We start from the raw sequence: 18,837 nt of genomic DNA on the forward strand, positions 1-18,837 counted from the left end.
AGACCCATACGGCCTCCAGGCAACGGGCCATCACGTCAAGGGCATCGTTGGGGTGACCCGGGGTGGAGATGTACAGCTGAGTATCATCAGCGTACTGATGGAACTCCACCCCAAAGCCTCGAATGATCTCACCCAGCGGCTTCACATAAATATTGAACAATAGGGGAGAGAGGACCGACCCCTGAGGCACCCCACAAGTGAGGGGCCTAGGAGTCGACCTCTGTCCCCCTGCCAATACAGACTGCATACGGTCGGTGAGGAAGGAGGAGAACCACTGCATAACAGTGCCTCCCACTCCTAACTCACCGAGACGCCGCAGCATGATACCGTGGTCCACGGTATCAAAAGCCGCTGAGAGGTCCAATTGATCACAACACCCCGTGTTTTAAGGTAACTGAAGTTTGTTATAATCTACACAGTTGAAGAATAGCTATAATATAATATAATATAATATCATATCATATCATATCATATCATATCATATCATATCATATCATATCATATCATATCATATCATATCATATCATATCATATCATATCATATCATATCATAATATAATATAATAATAATTAATATAATTAATAAAATAGACATCCTTCTGAAATTCCATTGCCTTTTCCATTATTCATTGGTATTACCAATGCGGTATTTACTTCTGCCTTTTCTGAGTTCAGCTTGTGTGTCTGCCAATTCTAATTCCAAGTACTGTTTTATATGAGATAAGTGCAATTATTTGGTAGTTTGAACATACTTTAGCACTGCAATTTATGTTACAGGATTATAAACTAATCTTTTCCAGTTCCTTGGCACTGCTTATAGCATTTTAACTGCATTATCTTGCAAGCTTTTAAAGAATACATCTGGTATTTAATCAGCTCATGCAGCTTTGTTGTTAGCAATATGTTCTAAAGCCTATAAAATTTCATTTTCTATTATGCCTGTCTATAGTTTAATGATCAAACCTTCATATGTAGCAATTTTTTCCTTTGTTTTCTTGGGCAGGGCGATATTGATGATACAGTTCTACATATTTGTACAATTTCCATTTTTGCACAAAATGTTCTTGATTTTTATATTTTACTTAAGTACCCTGTCTTTTCTTTTTGTTTATTATCCTCATTTTTGTACATTACTTATGTACATAGAACTTTTTCTTCCATTTTTCTTGACCCCATGTTTAGTTTTCATTTTTTTTGTTGCCTTCAGTATTTTTTTCAGCTATTTTCAATGTATCAACAGAGAGTCATTCATATTTTTTAATTTTATTTTTTTCATTTCCAGAATTTTTTGTTTGATTCTTCTTTAATGATTTCATAAATTTCTCTTTAGAATTCTTCAGATATCCTATCATATATAATCCATTAAATCATTTCAAAATAATATGAAATATTGTTGATACTGTAAGTTGTTGGTTTGATTATTTTGCTTTATTATTTTGTTTAAATGATCATTTTGTAAATTGCTTTTGATCTCTGCCACATTTGATCTTGTTTTTGTTGGCTGAATGGCATTGTTTTTCTTTGTTTACACAATATGTAGTCAATTTTGATTTTTTCCATCCAGCAGTATCCATAAGGAAATTCATCTTTAAATTTGTTTGAAGAAGATATTCAACAAGGCATTTAAATTTTCTTGGCAGAATGGTATTAGCCTCTCTTCCACTTGATTTTATACACCAAGATCAAATTTCCCCATTATTCTAGATCCTGTTTTGCTTCCAAATTTAATATTCTATTTTCCTATAATTAATATGACAATTTTAAAAGTGTGTACAAGCTGTTACAAATCACCATCAAATTGTTCAGCTGTAGCTTCCTCTGCCTCTATTTTTACAGTATAACTTGAATTACCATATTATTGTTTGGCTTGACTTAGAATCAAACAGAAAACATCTTTCATTTGGGGGGATATATTGATACACTGACTTTGACACCATGTTTGTTAATAATTATGGTTATTCCATTTCTTCTGTGCTTTTCTAGTGTACAATAGAAGATCTGATGTTTCTTTGATATAAAATGAAGTTTCAGTTCATTTCAGTTCACTGATTTCCAGAATGTCAACACTGAGTCTTGACATGTCTATTCTAACATTGTTAAGTTTGTCTTGGTTTCTGGTTCTGACATTCCCTGTAACGGTAGGATTAATAGATATTCAGCATTGTACCTTCTTTTTGCTCTGTCCACAACAGCTGGGCTTCCTTTTGGCTTTAAAAAGGCGACATAATAAGGACTAGTGCTACTTCTTCTTTTCCAATAGGCCATTGGACTTTTCCAGTGTGAAAACTTAGCCTTCTAGTATTATGCTGATTTCTCCTATTTGCAATTGTCTAATTTTCTACTATTGTTGGTTGCTATTTCCATTTCCAATGGATTAAATTCATTTAATCTGATCTTTTTTTTCTGTGACATACCCATCATTAGTGATTCTTCTGGAAGTGTACCTCAATGTACCTCAATGTACCTCATCATGGGAGATACAAGCTTTTTCATTGTACACATTTACATTTCAGGATGTGAAAGACACTTTCTAATACTCTGAAATATGAATAGATTTCACATAGAAGAACAAATAGAAAGCCTCACTGTTCTCTGTCATCCTTTAGGGTTGATCTTACTAGCCAATGTGGCAAAAGATGTAAGGAAGATTGTTGACTAAATCTCCCTTAGGTATTTTTAGGGCAAAAAAGTAATGAGGACCATGATTTTGGTTAATTCAAATTAAGAATGCATAAGATTAATTGAATACAGGGAATATGAACAATCCCCATATATTTAGAAATGTGTACATTCATGATAAAATTATTCTTCTGACGGAGCTTGGTACCTTTTCCTTTCCAGTTTTAAATGAGGAGAAACAGGGTGTAGATTGATTTAGTTTCTTCTCTCTTAAGGAAAGAACTATAAAATTAATAGGAAAAATTTTTCAGTTGTTAAGTGATGTTATCATCAGCAAGGTTAATAACTTCCATACCAAGTGAGCAATATAAAATATAATTTTGTACTATGTTAAATGATATTTTATTAATAAAATCAGATTGTAATCAGAACTTCATACCAATGACATCTAGTGTAAATTATAGAGGTAATATAAGTAATTAGAAATGAAGAAAATTAAGTCCTTTTATATTATAAAAGACTAGCTTTTTTCCTCATCCTTGTTTTCTGTTCTCTTATAGATTCTGATCATCAGTAGTTTTATGTGACTATTCATTTAAAATACCAATTATTTAATTTATAATATTCATATTTCCTTAGTAAGTCCTTTCATGCCTGGTGGATTTACCAGTTTTACAGGTGATCCTCAACTTACAATCAAAATTGAGCTCAAAATTTATGTTGCTAAGCTCTGTTTTGCTCTGTTTTACGACCTTTCTTGCCACAGTTGTTAAGAGAATCACTGCAGTTAAGTTAGTAACCTGATTGTTAAATGAATCTGGCTTCTCCATTACTGACTTTACTTGTCTAAAGATCACAAAAGGTGATCACATGATCCAGGGACATTGCAACCATCATAAATATGAACCACTTGCCAGTATCCAAATTTTGATCATGTGACCATGGGGATTCTGCAAAGAGCATGAAAAATGCTCCTAAGTCACCTTTTTTCAATGCCATTGTAACTTCGAATAATCACTAAACGAATAGTTGTATGTTGAGGACTACCTGTATTGCAGAATAAAATTATAAAAGTTTAAAGTAGTTTTTTTCTGGAAATTTTTAAGGAATATGTGGGTTATTATACTCTCTGTTTATGTTATAAAATTAGCATCAATTTAGGATTTTGTTGTCGATTTTTGCAGAAAAACACATGACAGCTTAGCAGACATTTACCATTTTGTACCACCCAAGGGTTTCTATTTTGTTAAAATCTAATACAAAATGTGTTATCTATTGTTGAGTATTAAATGCTATTTTATTTATGTACAATTTTCCCAAACTGGCATTATGTAGCTTTATAGTCCCAAAAGCCATGATGGATAGGAGTTGTAATTCAGATGAATCTGTAGACCAATAAATGCTATTATTTCTAGTTCAGTGGTGACATGATTTTGATTTTAAATTCATGTATTTCATCCAATTAGCTTGAATAATTTCTATTAGAAGCTTGCATAAATCTTTGGTCAATAATTGAGTTTTCCAAGTGTTGATAGAATGGAAAGATGCAATGGTATTAATGCTACATTACTGCAAATGTACTTGTTCCCTGATTTACACCATGTTTCCATTCTCCTTTGAAATTTGTGTGGATCTGTGTGCAATTATGGGATTGAAGAGTTTGGCAAATGGACTGCATTTTCATTATTTACATAAATAAGAATATATTTCTTTGCATTTCATTAAACATCAAGTAAAAGGTTTAGAATAAAATTAGTAAATAACTAATGTAGTAAAATATAGTAAAAAATCAATAATAATCACGTTCTGAAAGAATGCCCCTCAATCTATTTGTGTCCCTGAGAACAAAGTCGGATCTACTATCCATCACATTGAACATTTTTGGTTGCAGTATGATTACTTGTAGGCAAGAGAAATTCCACAAAAGGAGATTTGGTTGTGGTGAAGAGAGTTTGGGGTACTGCTGTGGAGAATTACCACAAGAGTGTCCCATGTGTTTTTCATCTTCTAAATTTTTTCCAACATATAGGGCACATCAATAAGCAGAAACAGAGATAGAATATATTCTTGTATTCATCACTTTATTTCTGATTTTTACCCACAGTTTGAACCCAGATTCTGGGGGAAATTGCCTTTAAACAGATAACTGGCTTTTTTGCCATTTGTGACATTATGACAGTATCACACTATGTCTTTAAAAGCTCATAGGATAAGTTTGAATCAGTTGGCTCTTCATTTTATTGTTAAGGGAAAGGCTTATTGAACTGCAGTTATCAACCATGCTGAAAGGAACAAGCTCATCTCAGTTCACAATAATATGTTTTCACACAGATGCTATCTAATAACACCAATCAACCCTGCTTAGGAAGGGTCACTGACTGCCGCAGGAGATTTATATAACACTCACAATCCCTAGAGGGAAGGTGCTAATTATGAATCTGACACAGAAAGAGATGGACAGCTGTGTCTCTCTGACAAGCTGATATGCAGATTTGCCTGATTCCCTTGCCAATATTAACTTAGTAGCCGCATTACATTTAGATTGCTATTTTAAAGATCCATAAATTCTTTAATTGAATGTTGGGCTTATAGGTATATCTTGATTTGGCGGAAATGGTAGCATATAATACTGTATCTTTGTACAATACCTGGTCCCAATCAGGAGTATTCTGAGGAAGCAAATTTTTGAATAAAAAAATTAGTCAAAATATATAAAAATATATTTAAGTTCTACAGTATAGAAAATCAAGGCTGAGAAATATAGACAATTCATTCTTGAAATCAGGTTCAATAATTTCTTTACAAAAGTAGAGGGGAAAAAAATTACCTGAAAATTGTTCCAGTTCCAAGGAGATTAAATCAAATAGCATGACTCTGGACATGCAGATATTTATTTAAAATGGAAAACCTTTTTTCAGGTTCACTCATATTGGCCTTAGAATGTAAAATAAATTAAACCAAATATTGTAAGATAAAATGTTATTTTTATAAAAAGTGTTAATGTGCAAACAACATAGGAATGTGTAAACTGTATACATTTAATGTAAAAGAACAAGAATTGTGGGAAAGTAGGGGGATGAAGAATTAAAAATAGCAGAAAAAGTACCAATTCATTATGTATCTCAAGAAATATAAAGTAACCATTTTTATATTTATTTCAGAAATCAGAAGTCTTCACTCTGATTAGTTTTAAACAGTAAAACTAAACAGTACGGTACTTATCAATTTGCAGAAGCAAAGGATCTAAAAGTATCAAACTAGATAAATATATGAACAACTTCATGTAATTTCTTCCTATGACAAACTTTCATTCTTAGTAGGTAGATCTTAAGGAGTTATTAATCTCCTTATTCATTGTCCAAAAAGAAGAACAAAAACATTTATATGACTATACCCTGACATCTGAGGGTGATTTTTTCCAACTTCATTGAACACTCATGTATTAATCACAACATATATTGTTACCACTACCACTATGTACATACTCTGCTCTTCGAATTAGAGAGAATTTACCATGTAGTAGAGAGACTATTTATGGTAAAGAGTAAGGTGTGAGGATTGCTTTGGCAATGTTTCGCTAAAATTGGAGATCTTACCATGTAGGGATAGGACAGAAATTTGTCTCATTCAAATGTTAATTTATATAATATCGCAATCTGATACCTATTTAAAATTCACTATTTTTCTTCCTGAATTTTGCATTGCAATTTTATTTTGTAAAGATAAGCTTTGAAAGAATAGATTATTATATACATGAAATCCATTTGTAAAATTATTTGCACATTTTGTGTACAGAAGACAAAATTGTAACATAAAAACATCATTTTAGTACTGAAGAAGAAATAAGATTTGTAGCTATGGAATTCTTTTATAGCTTGTTACAATCTTTTATTCTGATTTCAGTAATATTGATTTTTCAATTGAAATGTGAAAGCAATATAAAATCAAATTTGTGCCTAAAAAGGTTTTTTTTTAAAAATCAATCTCCTCTCCTCCTTCGCTCATCTTCCTTAATATTACAACTTTTAGAAAAGCACAGAAACAACAAAATTTTTGATGAGGAAATAGAAGAAGCAGGGCTTTTTTTCAGCCGGAACGCGGCGGAACCGCGTTCCGGCACCTTTTTCCGGGCCGGCCGCACCGGAAATAGCCCCTCCCAAATTTTACTTGCATTCCTGTTCTCTAAAGGGGCGGTCCTAGGGTTTGATGAGGGCGTGGCCAGGTTTGAGTTCCGCCACCTTTTCTCCGAGAAAAAAAGCCCTGAGAAGAAGCAATGCTAACATAGAAACTGAATTTAAACTGACTTTCTCAGAACCTTCCATAAAACTCATGTAATGAATGAGAATCAGCAGCATCAAGGTCTCCCCCCCTCAAGGTTTATGATACTATCAAACAAGAGTCTGTTGAGTACTTATAATCTCTTATCACTCTTCTATCCTTCAGTAATTTATCAGCCTTATACTTAAAACGTATCTTTTTTTCTTGTATTTACAAAGCATGCAGTAAACAGAACAGAAAGACAAATAGTTCGCAAGATACATGCACATAGAAAAGTATCACTGGATCTGTGGCTGTGGTTATTTTTGAAACTGCATAGCAGTTACTGGATTTAGGTAGTCTCATGCTCAGTGGTGGGATTCAGCCAGTTCACACCATTTCAGCAGAACCAGTAGCTATTTTTTTGTTGCCCTGGCCCAGAACAGACTTCTGGAAGCAGCATATACATAGAGAACCAGTTATTTACATATTTGAATCCCACCACTGCCCATCCTTGATTGACAATTTAAAAACTCCCTTTCAACTGAAGGAAATGTGTAATCTTTAACTTCTTACCCATCAACCTCTGCTAATCATACCACTAAAGGAGACATGTGCTTATTTGACTTATTCTGAGATAATTTTACCTACCTTTTTAAGTTGTTGAATTAAAAAACAATACACTGGCAGTACGTAGGATTCTGAGTTAGAATATTTGTATAAATATAAAGCTTAAACCTTCTACTTCATACTCTTAATATACAGTTTCCCCAAGAAAGAGCAAGAGTTGGAGAAACGAGACAAGTTACCATTCAGCCAAATAGTTTAAAATAGAGAGAAGCAGAAGACCAGTCAAGCTATTTTCCAAGGCGCCTTAAGGCAGGACAAGAAGCAACGGATGGAAACTAACCAAGGAGAGAAGCAACCTAGAACTAAGGAGAAACTTCTGACAGTTAGAAAATTAACCAGTGGAACAACCTGCCTCCAGAAGTGGTGATTGCTCCAACACTGGAAGTTTTTAAGAAGAGTCTGGACAGCCATTTGTCTGAAATGGTATAGGGTTTCCTGCCTGAGCAGGGGGTTGGACTAGATGACGTCCAAGGTCCCTTCCAACTTTATTATTATTATTATTATTATTATTATTATTATTATTATTATTATTATTATTATTATTATTACTACTACTACTACTACTACTACTACTACTACTACTACTACTACTACTACTATAATATACAGTTTCCCCAAGAAAAAGCAAGAGTTGGAGAAACGAGACAAGTTACCACTCAGCCAAATAGTTTAAAATAGAGAGATGCAGAAGACCAGGTTTAGCAATCTGTAACAACATAAGGATGATGCCATATATTGCAAGTAATTCCAGATTTCAACCTACCACAGTTTCCTTATTTTTTGTTTGTTTTTGTTTTTGAAATGTCTCATTTTTATTTGGTCTAAATTCACTGAGCTTATTTCTTACCATAGAAAATATGGGAATAGAATTTCCAGTGTTCATATGATTTCCTGAATCCTTCAATTCAGAGGGACTCCTTTGTGATTAGAACTATTCAGCCATGTTTCCTAAATTAGAAAGTGACCCTTAGACAGTGGTGGATTCAGCCACCACTGCACCACTTTGGCAGAACCGGTAGTTAATTTTTTGTTGCTCAGGCCCAGAATGGACTTCTGGAAGTGGCATCCACACAGATAACCGGTTGTTCATATATTTGAATCCCACCACTGCCCTTAGATATAGGTAGCAAAACAATGAAACAGCCATCTAGTACATAAATAGGTACCTTGGAATGCAAATAGAGAGAATAGTATTTCCCAACATCACCATTACAGATTGTTTCTGTCATATCCAAGTACACAGTCTATATCTTTCTAGCTCCATTTTATAGTATCTAAAGCACATTCAGGTTAGGCTGCTGAAATCTGGCAATGAAATGGCTGTGGTTTTTAGTTTTAGGAAAATAACATTGGAAATGGTTATATTTAGACTATGAGGTCAAACACAAAGCTGATCTTTTTTCAGTTCCACCTAAGCCTTGCGGGGGGGGGGGGGCAAGGGAGGCAAAATACGTACTATTTAGACAAATTCAGTGCAGATGGGGCTAGGCAAAATTGATTTGTTTCAAAAAAAGAAACCAAAACAGCAATGGAAGACTGAACTTCATTTTTATTTCATGAACAAGTTGTATAAATTTACAGGCTTTCAGGCTATATGGGTAAAGGCTTTCTTCAACTTGATCATTAAAGTCAATGTTTCGTTTATCATTTTTCCAATCAATGGTTTTCCAAATCACCTTTAACTGAAATGACTGAAGATCAGCCATTTCTTCATGTTTTCAGTAAAAATATAAAAAGCTTTCCATTATCAACATACTGCTGTGAAATATATTATATATGCCTATTTGTAGTGGAGTTGCTTCTTCAAAAATTTGTAAAGTACAGTAGCTCTGAAAATTCATTTCTGATAAATTCATTGTTGGTCCATTCACATTTTTGGTAGGTTGCAAAGATATTTAAGTAAGTGAACATATGAAAAAACTCTTTTTTCCCAGAATTATTATGATTAATAATATTTAAGGCTAATATGATGTTATCAGTATGCTATTGATTCATTTAAAATAATTAGAAAAGGTGGTAGGAAATAATTACTTTTAATTAGTCATAAATATTTATGAAGGTTATCTTAACAAACATATTTTGGGTTTTTTGCTTTTTTTTTTTTTTTTGAAATAACAGACACAATAAGAATGATTTAAAGAGCCCTAAAATGATTTACTATGAAATAAAAGGCATGACACTAAATTAATAATTATTTTAATATTTTTATTTTTTTAAAAAAAATATATAGTCTCCTTTAGTAAATATGTGAATTTCAGAGAACTGCATAGTGTCATGAGACACTATCAATAGCAAAAGTTATAAATGTATTTTAAAAAAGCCCCACACCAGTCTCATGATTCTGTGTATAAAATTATTCCTCAGGTGATAAAATATGATTGAAATCTTTTTGTTAACAGATTTATAGAACCATTTTCAAAGGATCCTATCTTAAGCTCTTTATATTAAGATAGTTCTGTTGAATTACGGAAACTTTGTTCAAAGATAAATCCCCAAAGCTACAATTAGGTGAATACTATTTTTCTTATGTACATATGTTCTACTTAGGAATAGTCCCTTAGGTCTTATTCTCCAACTACCAGAGGTTCCCAAAAGATTGAGCAAATGTACATAGAAAACTAATTATATTTATGAATAAAGAGTAGTGTTTAAGCAGGGTTCCTTTTTTTTAATGTGGTGGATGCCACTGAATTTTTATGCATCACCTTATTAATAGAAGTCCTAAGCAATTAGTAGCTTGTGGTTCTTCTCAAGAATCAAGTATTGGGAGGTTGTTTATAGAAGCACGAGTTTCTCCTACAAATGCCAGTTCTTCCAAACTGTCCTAGATTTAGTGCAGTACTTTTCTTAACCATTTCAGATTATTAACTAATTTACTAATACAGTTCCAAACTCTTGGTTAAAACTGTAAATAAAAATAAAAGTCATGATATTATGATCTTGCTTGTCCATGTACTATGTGCTGCATCTTTTACATCTTTTCCCTCATAGCAGCAATCCATAATTCAGCCTACAGCTGACCAGCTACCCTATAACTCTCACTTTGAGCCATTAAGCTACGTTATACATTCTGTGCTGAAACCTATCTCTCCATTTTCTGAAAGCTATTTTCTCCCGTTAAAGCAATGTTTCTATTTTAATATATAGATTAACTCTTGGCAACTGCTTGGATGAGTTTCTGCAGTTTTCTTGGCATGATTTTTGAAGTGGTTTGCAATTGCCTTTTTCTACAGCTGAGAGAGAGTGACTGATCCAAAGTCCCTGTTATTTAGTGCCTAAGGCAGAACTACAGTTCACAGTGTCCTAGTTTCAAGCCCCAATGCCTTTAACTACACTACATTAGCTCTTAATATGAGTTGGTATTACCTTATTCTTTTTTTTAATATAAACTATTTGGTGTATATTTACTTCTCATATATACAGTATTTTCTCCTTTTGATTTTTTTTCTGCTTTCTACTTTTCTGTTCTTTGCATAATACATTTTACACCCCAAAGGGAATAGCATAACCGAGGTTGGATAGAAGTACATTTTTTGTATGTTTTAGAATTAGCATGGTTTGGGAGATCATTTTTTAAAATTTATTGTTATGATTTCAAATTTCAAAATTGTTATTGTTATGATTATAAAAAAGATGTTGAAACTTTGGAAAAAGTTCAAAGAAGATCAAGGAGAGAAGCAACTTAGAACTAAGGAGAAACTTCCTGACAGTTAGAACAATTAACCAATGGAACAACCTGCCTCCAGAAGTGGTGAATGCTCCAACACTGGACGTTTTTAAGAAGAGACTGGACAGCCATTTGTCTGAAATGGTGTAGGGTTCCTGCCTGAGCAGGGAGTTGGACTCGATGACCTCCAAGGTCCCTTCCAACTTTATTATTATTATTAAGAGCAACTAGGATGATTAAGGGCTGGAGACAATAACAAATGAAGAACAGTTGCAGGAATTGGGTATGGCCAGTCTAGAGAAAAGAAGAACTGGGGGTGACATGATAGTAGTATTCCAGTATTTCAGGAATTCTGCCACAAAGAGGGGTTCCAAAGCACCAGAAGGCAAGACAAGAAACAATAGATGGAAACTAATCAAGGAGAGAAGCAACTTTGAATTAAGAAAAAGCTTTCTAACAGGAGGACACTTAACCAATGGAACACCTTGCCTTTAGAAGTTGTAGGTGTTTCATCACTGGAGGCTTTTAAGAAAAGACTGGACAACCACCTATTTGAAATGGTATATGGCAGTGATGGCGAACCTTTTAGAGACTGAATGCCCAAACTGCAACCCAAAACCCATTTATGTATCGTTGAGTGCCAGGTGGGTGTGGCCCATTGGGTGGGCATGGCTACAGTGGTAACGCAGACTGGATGGGACTAAAAAGTTTAATCAATCAATTCCAACTTTGCAAGGTCTTTTTTTTTCTGCGAGAAGTTGAAATTGACTGATTGAACCTCTTTCTTTTTTGCACATGGCGACGGAGGCCTAAAGCGAAAAGGTTTTATAAAACCCAACTGAAGGCCTAGGACTGGGATGACGGCGTGCGTGCCCACAGAGAGGGCTCTGAGTGCCACCTCTGGCATCCGTGGCATAGGTTCGCCACCACTGGTATATGGTGTCCTGCTTGAATAGGAAGTTGGTCTAGAAGACCTCCATGGTCCCTTCCAGCTCTATTCTGATTGATTTATTTGCAGGAATGTACTTTGGACTTTTTCATCAACCCTACATGCTTACAAATTGAAAAAAAAAGCACATTAGAAGTGCACTATGATGTCTTCCCTTGGGATTTAATTCGAAGACGAAAACTAAGCAGGTTAACCTAGATGTGGTTGAATGATATATGTGTTTCTGTGTGCTTTAAACATCTCTTGGCATCTTGTGACTGAAGTAACTAGAAAATCTCATACCCCATTCTCTCAACATGAGTAGTTTATCACATTTTATTTTCTTGTGATGGCAAATTAAAAGCTGTTTTTCAGCAAACAATGCAATAAAAGTAAAAAGTAAAAACTGTTTAATTAATATATTTTTCATATAGATTTGGATAAAGTAGACTGATTCAGTATTTGGTTTATAACAATTAAAATTGTTAAAAATCAGTATGTTTAAATCTTCTTTATTGCTTGGTCTCCACTTTTTTTCCAGGATTCGTAGTATATATATATTTATAAACATCAGGTTGCACATATAATTTATATATTGATTTGGAATTCTATTATATAAGAGTCAATGAAATTAAAATGATTTAATATAGTCATAACACATTTTGCCAATAGGCAGTAAAGACTTTAACTGAATGATAATTTGAATGTATTTTTTTTAAAATCACATGACTATAGCTAACAAATTTCTGTTCCCATCATCATACAAATCACCATATTTTTAGTCTCTCTCTCTCTCTCTCTCTCTCTCTCTCTCTCTCTCTCTCTCTCTCTCTCTCTTTGTGTGTGTGTGTGTATGTGTGTGTGTGTCTGTTAACATACTGAAATAGGTGTCTTTAACTAAGCTTCATAGAAAATTGTTAAAAATGTGGGAGAAATTTATTAATCAGAGTTAGATATTGGAAAACATGGAAAATGTCACCAAAATAAGACATTTAGCAGCCCGCTGATGATTATTACTAACAATGGACCTCTTGGGATTTTGTCCATAATGTATTCAGTTACATTGTATATCTGACAGGGGGAACATTATCAATGAGTTGCAGATTTCAGTAATAATAGCATAGATTCTAATGAATAGACAAAACTCTCCCTTTTGGCTTCACATTTTAATACAGCAACTGAATTTCATTGCTTACATTATTGTAGCAGATGAGAAACATCTGCTCATTTACCAGCAAGAAGAAGTCTAACTTATTTTCTTTCAGGCTATCCTGCTTCAAGGCTTGAATAAGAAGTCTACAATTCAGCTATTAAGGGTTGATCCAAGTCCAGGTTTATACTCAGGATCTGTTTAAATCAAATCTGCTATTCTTTGCTAGTGCATTTGTTTTCTTTCCTTAACCACATTTTTCTTTTTTCCTCTTCTAGCTCCATCACCTATTACAGCAATCAGAAAGGACCGGACTTCTAGAAACAGCGTCTCTCTGTCTTGGCATGAACCTGAACACCCGAATGGGATCATTTTGGATTATGAAGTCAAGTACTATGAAAAGGTGAGAATACACCACAAAAGCGACAGGGAAAAGTCAAATCTAGTTTAAATAAAGATAAATGTGAAAGTGAAATATAGCTTAAATGTGCTCATGGTTCCCATAGTGTGAGCAAAATACAGCATGTCATTTGCGTTCTAGTAGTGGTCATATTAAGGTATATCTGAAGTAAGCAACTTTAGTATTTTACCATAATATTTTAAATGTTGTATTTTAATATAAATTAAGATACTATCTTGATTTAAGGATACAACAAGCATCTAATTTTTCATGTATTAATGTTTTCTTTATGAAGAACATGAACTAAACGAGAGTAGGTAATGTATTTTAGATTAATCAGAATTTTGTAATTTTTGTAATTGTGCAAGGCAAAAACACATACAAAATATTCCAGTGACTTAGCTCTAGTTTTGCAGGAAAGCCAGTGACAAACAATGCTGACTTTTGCATATATCAGAAATTCCATTCCCCATTCTCACTTCCTGCTAGGAAGTAATTAACATTTGTAAAGGTCATCCTGTTGGTTTGAAATGTAGAAGTTTGAAATGAGTTCTAGGTAGAGTCACAAAATGAAAAATTTGGCAAGCATAAATTAAAATTTAAAATGTTATTGTCAAATTTAAAATGTTATTGTGCCATATAATATAGGGATATTTTCCCTACACACACGTGTGTGTGTGTGTGTTTTAAATATAAACAAAATATATGTTATACTAGATATATGTGGCTACAGTTTAATAGTGTTACATTAGCTATTTGCAACTGTAATTAGTTGCATTAACTGTCATACAAAATGCAGCAGTTATATTGCATTATGTTTCATTTACGGCCATGGTGATTTACTTGACTGCCACAAAATAAGGTCATAAAATTGGACTGGTCACATGATGGCCTGTTTTATGATCATCACAATTTATGATCGTAATGGGCAAGCTCTGTTAGAGTCATAAGTTGAGGACTACCTGTAAATCTATAAAATGCAGATATAGCTTATAACAAAAGAAAGCACTTGTAGGGCATTACTTCAACTCTAAAAAACATTTACTAGATTTTTCATAATATTATGCTACGTTGGGGTTGTATGGATCTATGCATCTATGAATTAATTGTAATATTCACTGTTTAGGCAATAATATTATATGTTAAACTAAGGAACATACATAGAGTTGCATCGTAGGCTTATAACTTTAATGGCAATTACAGAACTGAAATGTTAAAATGAATGAACGAAGCTGAATTATTCCTAGGTCCATATGTGCAGCAGTACTATCCACAATTTTTCCTCCTTTCAGTGGTAAAGTCACCATTCTAAGGTGTTGAAACTTGGCCACAGGCAACAAAATGTATAGTATCTGCATACATATTACACAGCACCTGAGTCTAGACAGATCACAAGTGAGATAATCTCTGATCTACATAATTTCTTTATGTAACAGAAATGAAATTTTAGCAGTAAATATCAAATACTGTATAATGAAAGAGGTAGCCAAGTTACACTATCAGCTTATCTTCAAATGCAGTAGCCAGAGTAATTTAATGCTAAAGCTGAGAGCCAGACTCAATTGATCAGGATCTCCTGCATATTTTGTTCCAAATTCAGATTGGAACAAAGAAGAAAATTTGATCTGAGACTGTCAACATTTCCTCCGTGCCACTCTTCTAAATGTGAACCTATTCCACTCTCTTACTGATGTTGTTGGTCCATAAGTTTCTTAACTTTTACCTTTTCATGAAAAGTCATGAGGCCAGTAATGTACTTATTTGCAAAAAGAAGTTCCATTTTTACAAAATATCAGACATGATTTCTTACAGAGCATGTAAAAAATGTTGAAAAAACAAAGAAAGTTTTTTCTCCCAAAATGTAAAATAGCAGAGATCAGATTTGAAATGGAAATATCCTGGAGGACATTTGTACATATTGTCAACCTTACAGTTGTTCTTTTGAAGGCAAAAGAGGTGCTAGGATCGAAGTCTAAATTCTTTCTCTAGGATCTAATCATACAACGTATTTGAGGAGGTAAGATAAAAAAGATTGATTGCGCTCTATTGAAAAATCTTAATACACCAAAACAATTCTCAGAAAGGGCATCTATGATTACATCAAACACAAATTCTCTTTAGCCATTCTGGTTACAGAAGATAAAATGTACAATGAATACAATTAACTTGTACTCAAAAATGCTGTTTGCACAGCTGGAATAATATGGAACGGGAACTGCTATGAAAATGAAATAAAGTCATACATTATGGCAACCAGGTTTGACTACCTGGGTTTTAATGAGGCCCATTTCTTTTTCTAAAGCAGGAACAAGAAACAAGCTACACCATTCTGAGAGCAAGAACTATGAATGTTACTATTAATGGCCTTAAGCCAGACACCACTTATGTTTTCCAAATCAGAGCCCGAACTGCTGCAGGATATGGGACCAACAGCCGCAAATTTGAGTTTGAAACCAGTCCAGACTGTAAGTATTTGCAAAAAAAAATTGATTTTAAATGTTTTCCTGCACAACTTCAAAATTATATGGCTGACTAGTTTCATATCGTCCATAGTTCAGCAAATATGATTCTGTATTTATGATCTGGCTTTCTGGATAACATGTATATAAATTTCTATATTTTGTTATTATTCTTAAAACATGTTTTGAGAAATATGTCATGGAATGCTGTACTTTCTCCTGTCATATGTTATTTATTTTTCCAGAATTCAATGAATCTTGCAGTAGGTGGAACTGATGCTAGACAGAAATATCAAATATCTGCACAGTGTCATAATCTGGTCTTGTTGAGTGAACTTGTGAAGTCTAAACTTCTGAACTCTTTCTCCCTCTCTCTTTCTAGGTATTTAAAAGCCACATGGTGGTACATTTGTTACAGTTTATTGTGGGGCTAGTGGTATATATTTAAAAAGATTTTTAAAGATTTTTTTTCAGTCTACTGGAAGTAGATTCCTTTACCCTTTTCCTTCACAAAAACTGTTCAATATTCTTTTCTCAAAATGAAATCTCATTCAGGAGCGAACCTTTGCAATTAATTGCAGTTAGTTAGTGAATTCATCCATCAGGTGGTTTTCAATTCTAGATTTTCATGTGGCACTTGTATATCTAACAAACTCTTATTTATATTTTTCTTCTTTAATAATTTTATAGGCTCTATCAAATAATAGTTTCCAGTCATAAATGAAAACATCATGGTAAAACTTTATGGTTAACACATTCTCCCTTTCCCTTCTATTTATTTCCCCAACCATTAACCACAACATATATATTTATACTTTCCATTAAAAATTATTTTGAGTATTTATATAAATGTATTCATCTATTATAACTTTCTTCTTAAAAAATCATATTCCAAATGTCTAAATTTGGCCTGCTTTGTAGTGCAATATATATGGGAGATGTTCTTGATTATATTTGGTTGGATCTATATTATGGAATTAATTTTATTAATTTATTAATAAAATAAATTATTAATTTATTAATTTTGCCATTGCTGCAATTTTCATATTCCATTCTGATAGTGTCAGCAAGGTTCCTCTTTTCCAAGGTGCCAATTTTTTTCTTGCATCTGAGAGCATCTAAATAAAGCGTCATGTTTTTCATTTATGAGAACATGTTTTCTGGAAATGTACAGAGAATCCATCTTGAGTTTCATGACATTTTTTGAAGAGTGTTTATTCCCTTTATGTTGAAAACTCGAATCTGTTTTGGTTTCTTTTGTTTACAATGTGGTATCTAGAACTGGACACAGTACTCAAGAAGCAATCTGACCAAAGAAAGCATCTAATCAGAATAAAAAAATGTATTATATTCTTCTGCTAATGCAGTTTTATGTTTTTACATTTGAAACATTTATATTATGAAGATCTATATTTTTTTTAAAAAAATCTGCATTTTACTTTATAGTAGTTAGAGTAGCTGTTTTAGTGAACAAATTATTTTTTCAGTAAACTTAAACTATGGAATAAATAGCATAGTATCCATAGATATTATTTTTTTATTTAGTTTATGGCAGAACAAGGAAAAGAAATATGTTCATATATTTTGTCATAAATAAATATGTGTGAATGACTGAAAATAATAGATTAAGATAACAGCTTTGTATTACATATAGCAGATTTTTCTTTATTCTAAGAGTTGAGAACAGATTGCAATAATTTACTTTTCCATAGTAAATTGAATTTGGATAATTTAATTTTTAAAAAATTATAATACCTTGTGCTTGAAGCTGGACTGAATCATGTGAATATGATCCAGTCAAGATTAACATTCTTAAATACCTTTGATATTAGAGATTATTTCAGCATGACTATTCAAAAGATGACCAGCATAAATCCAGATGGATTGATTGATTGATTGATTGTAGAAACTGAGTTAACACCAAGATTCTTTGAGCCTCAGGGATGAACCACATATTTTATTAAGGAAAAAATATTCCTGGAAATTTTTATTCTGTTTATATTATACCCAATTTGACCTTTTTCTTTTTAAAAAAGTGCATTTATAAAATTTATTAATTTTAGCCTTAGTTAAAAAATATAATTATTTTCATGCCTAAAGTATTCTTTTCATAAAAAGATGTCTTATTTCAATTATGAAACACCACTTCTAAGAAAATATCTTCTCAGCTATTACTATAAAGTCATTCTGCTCTTCAAACCTGCTTCTTTTGTTAAAGGAAAAAATGTTTCCATTTTTTTTTTAATCTGACCATTTTTAAGCTTACTAAAGCAATAGCACCTTCTTGCGTACATCATGCCTACATGAATAAAGTCACATAGTTTGTTTTTGTAACACTGGTGTCTTGGAAGGAAGTAATTATTTTCTGTGGTGGAAATGGATAATCTTGAAAGTAAAACTATGCTTTCAGGTTACTAAATTTGCATTCCCTAGTCATTCTTCCCTTACTTTCAAGGAGAAAGGGGAAGTGGGCTGGATGGAAAAAGAGGGATTTGAATTCTGGCACATTGAATTAAATTTAAAAATGACTTTTTCTGGTTCCTGTGTCCTAAAAGTGTCCAACTGTCAGATTCTTACCTTAAATTTCAGCATATCAAGATTCCTGAGCCAGTAAACTCTGTTGTACAAATGAACCTTGCATTTCTCAGCAGAATAACAAATATATGGCATTGTTTTCTCTCTTTCTTTCTCTCTTTTCTTGGCAATTATATAATTTATTTTTATCTC

General features: G+C 32.9%; 1 protein-coding gene across 1 annotated transcript in view; it reads left to right on the top strand.

Annotated features, from left to right (window-relative positions):
* The window catches only part of EPHA3 (EPH receptor A3), a 68,623-nt gene that overhangs the window by 13,964 nt on the left and 35,822 nt on the right, over positions 1-18,837 (top strand). The window contains exons 4-5 of the mRNA XM_015819961.2: positions 13,530-13,654; positions 15,957-16,116. Of these exons, the coding sequence (XP_015675447.2) occupies positions 13,530-13,654; positions 15,957-16,116 (285 nt within the window). The remainder of the gene's footprint in view (positions 1-13,529; positions 13,655-15,956; positions 16,117-18,837) is intronic.

The sequence above is a fragment of the Protobothrops mucrosquamatus genome, unplaced genomic scaffold (genome assembly GCF_001527695.2).
Source record: "Protobothrops mucrosquamatus isolate PMUCROS unplaced genomic scaffold, P.Mucros_1.0 scaffold1028, whole genome shotgun sequence".
Lineage (NCBI taxonomy): Eukaryota > Metazoa > Chordata > Lepidosauria > Squamata > Viperidae > Protobothrops > Protobothrops mucrosquamatus.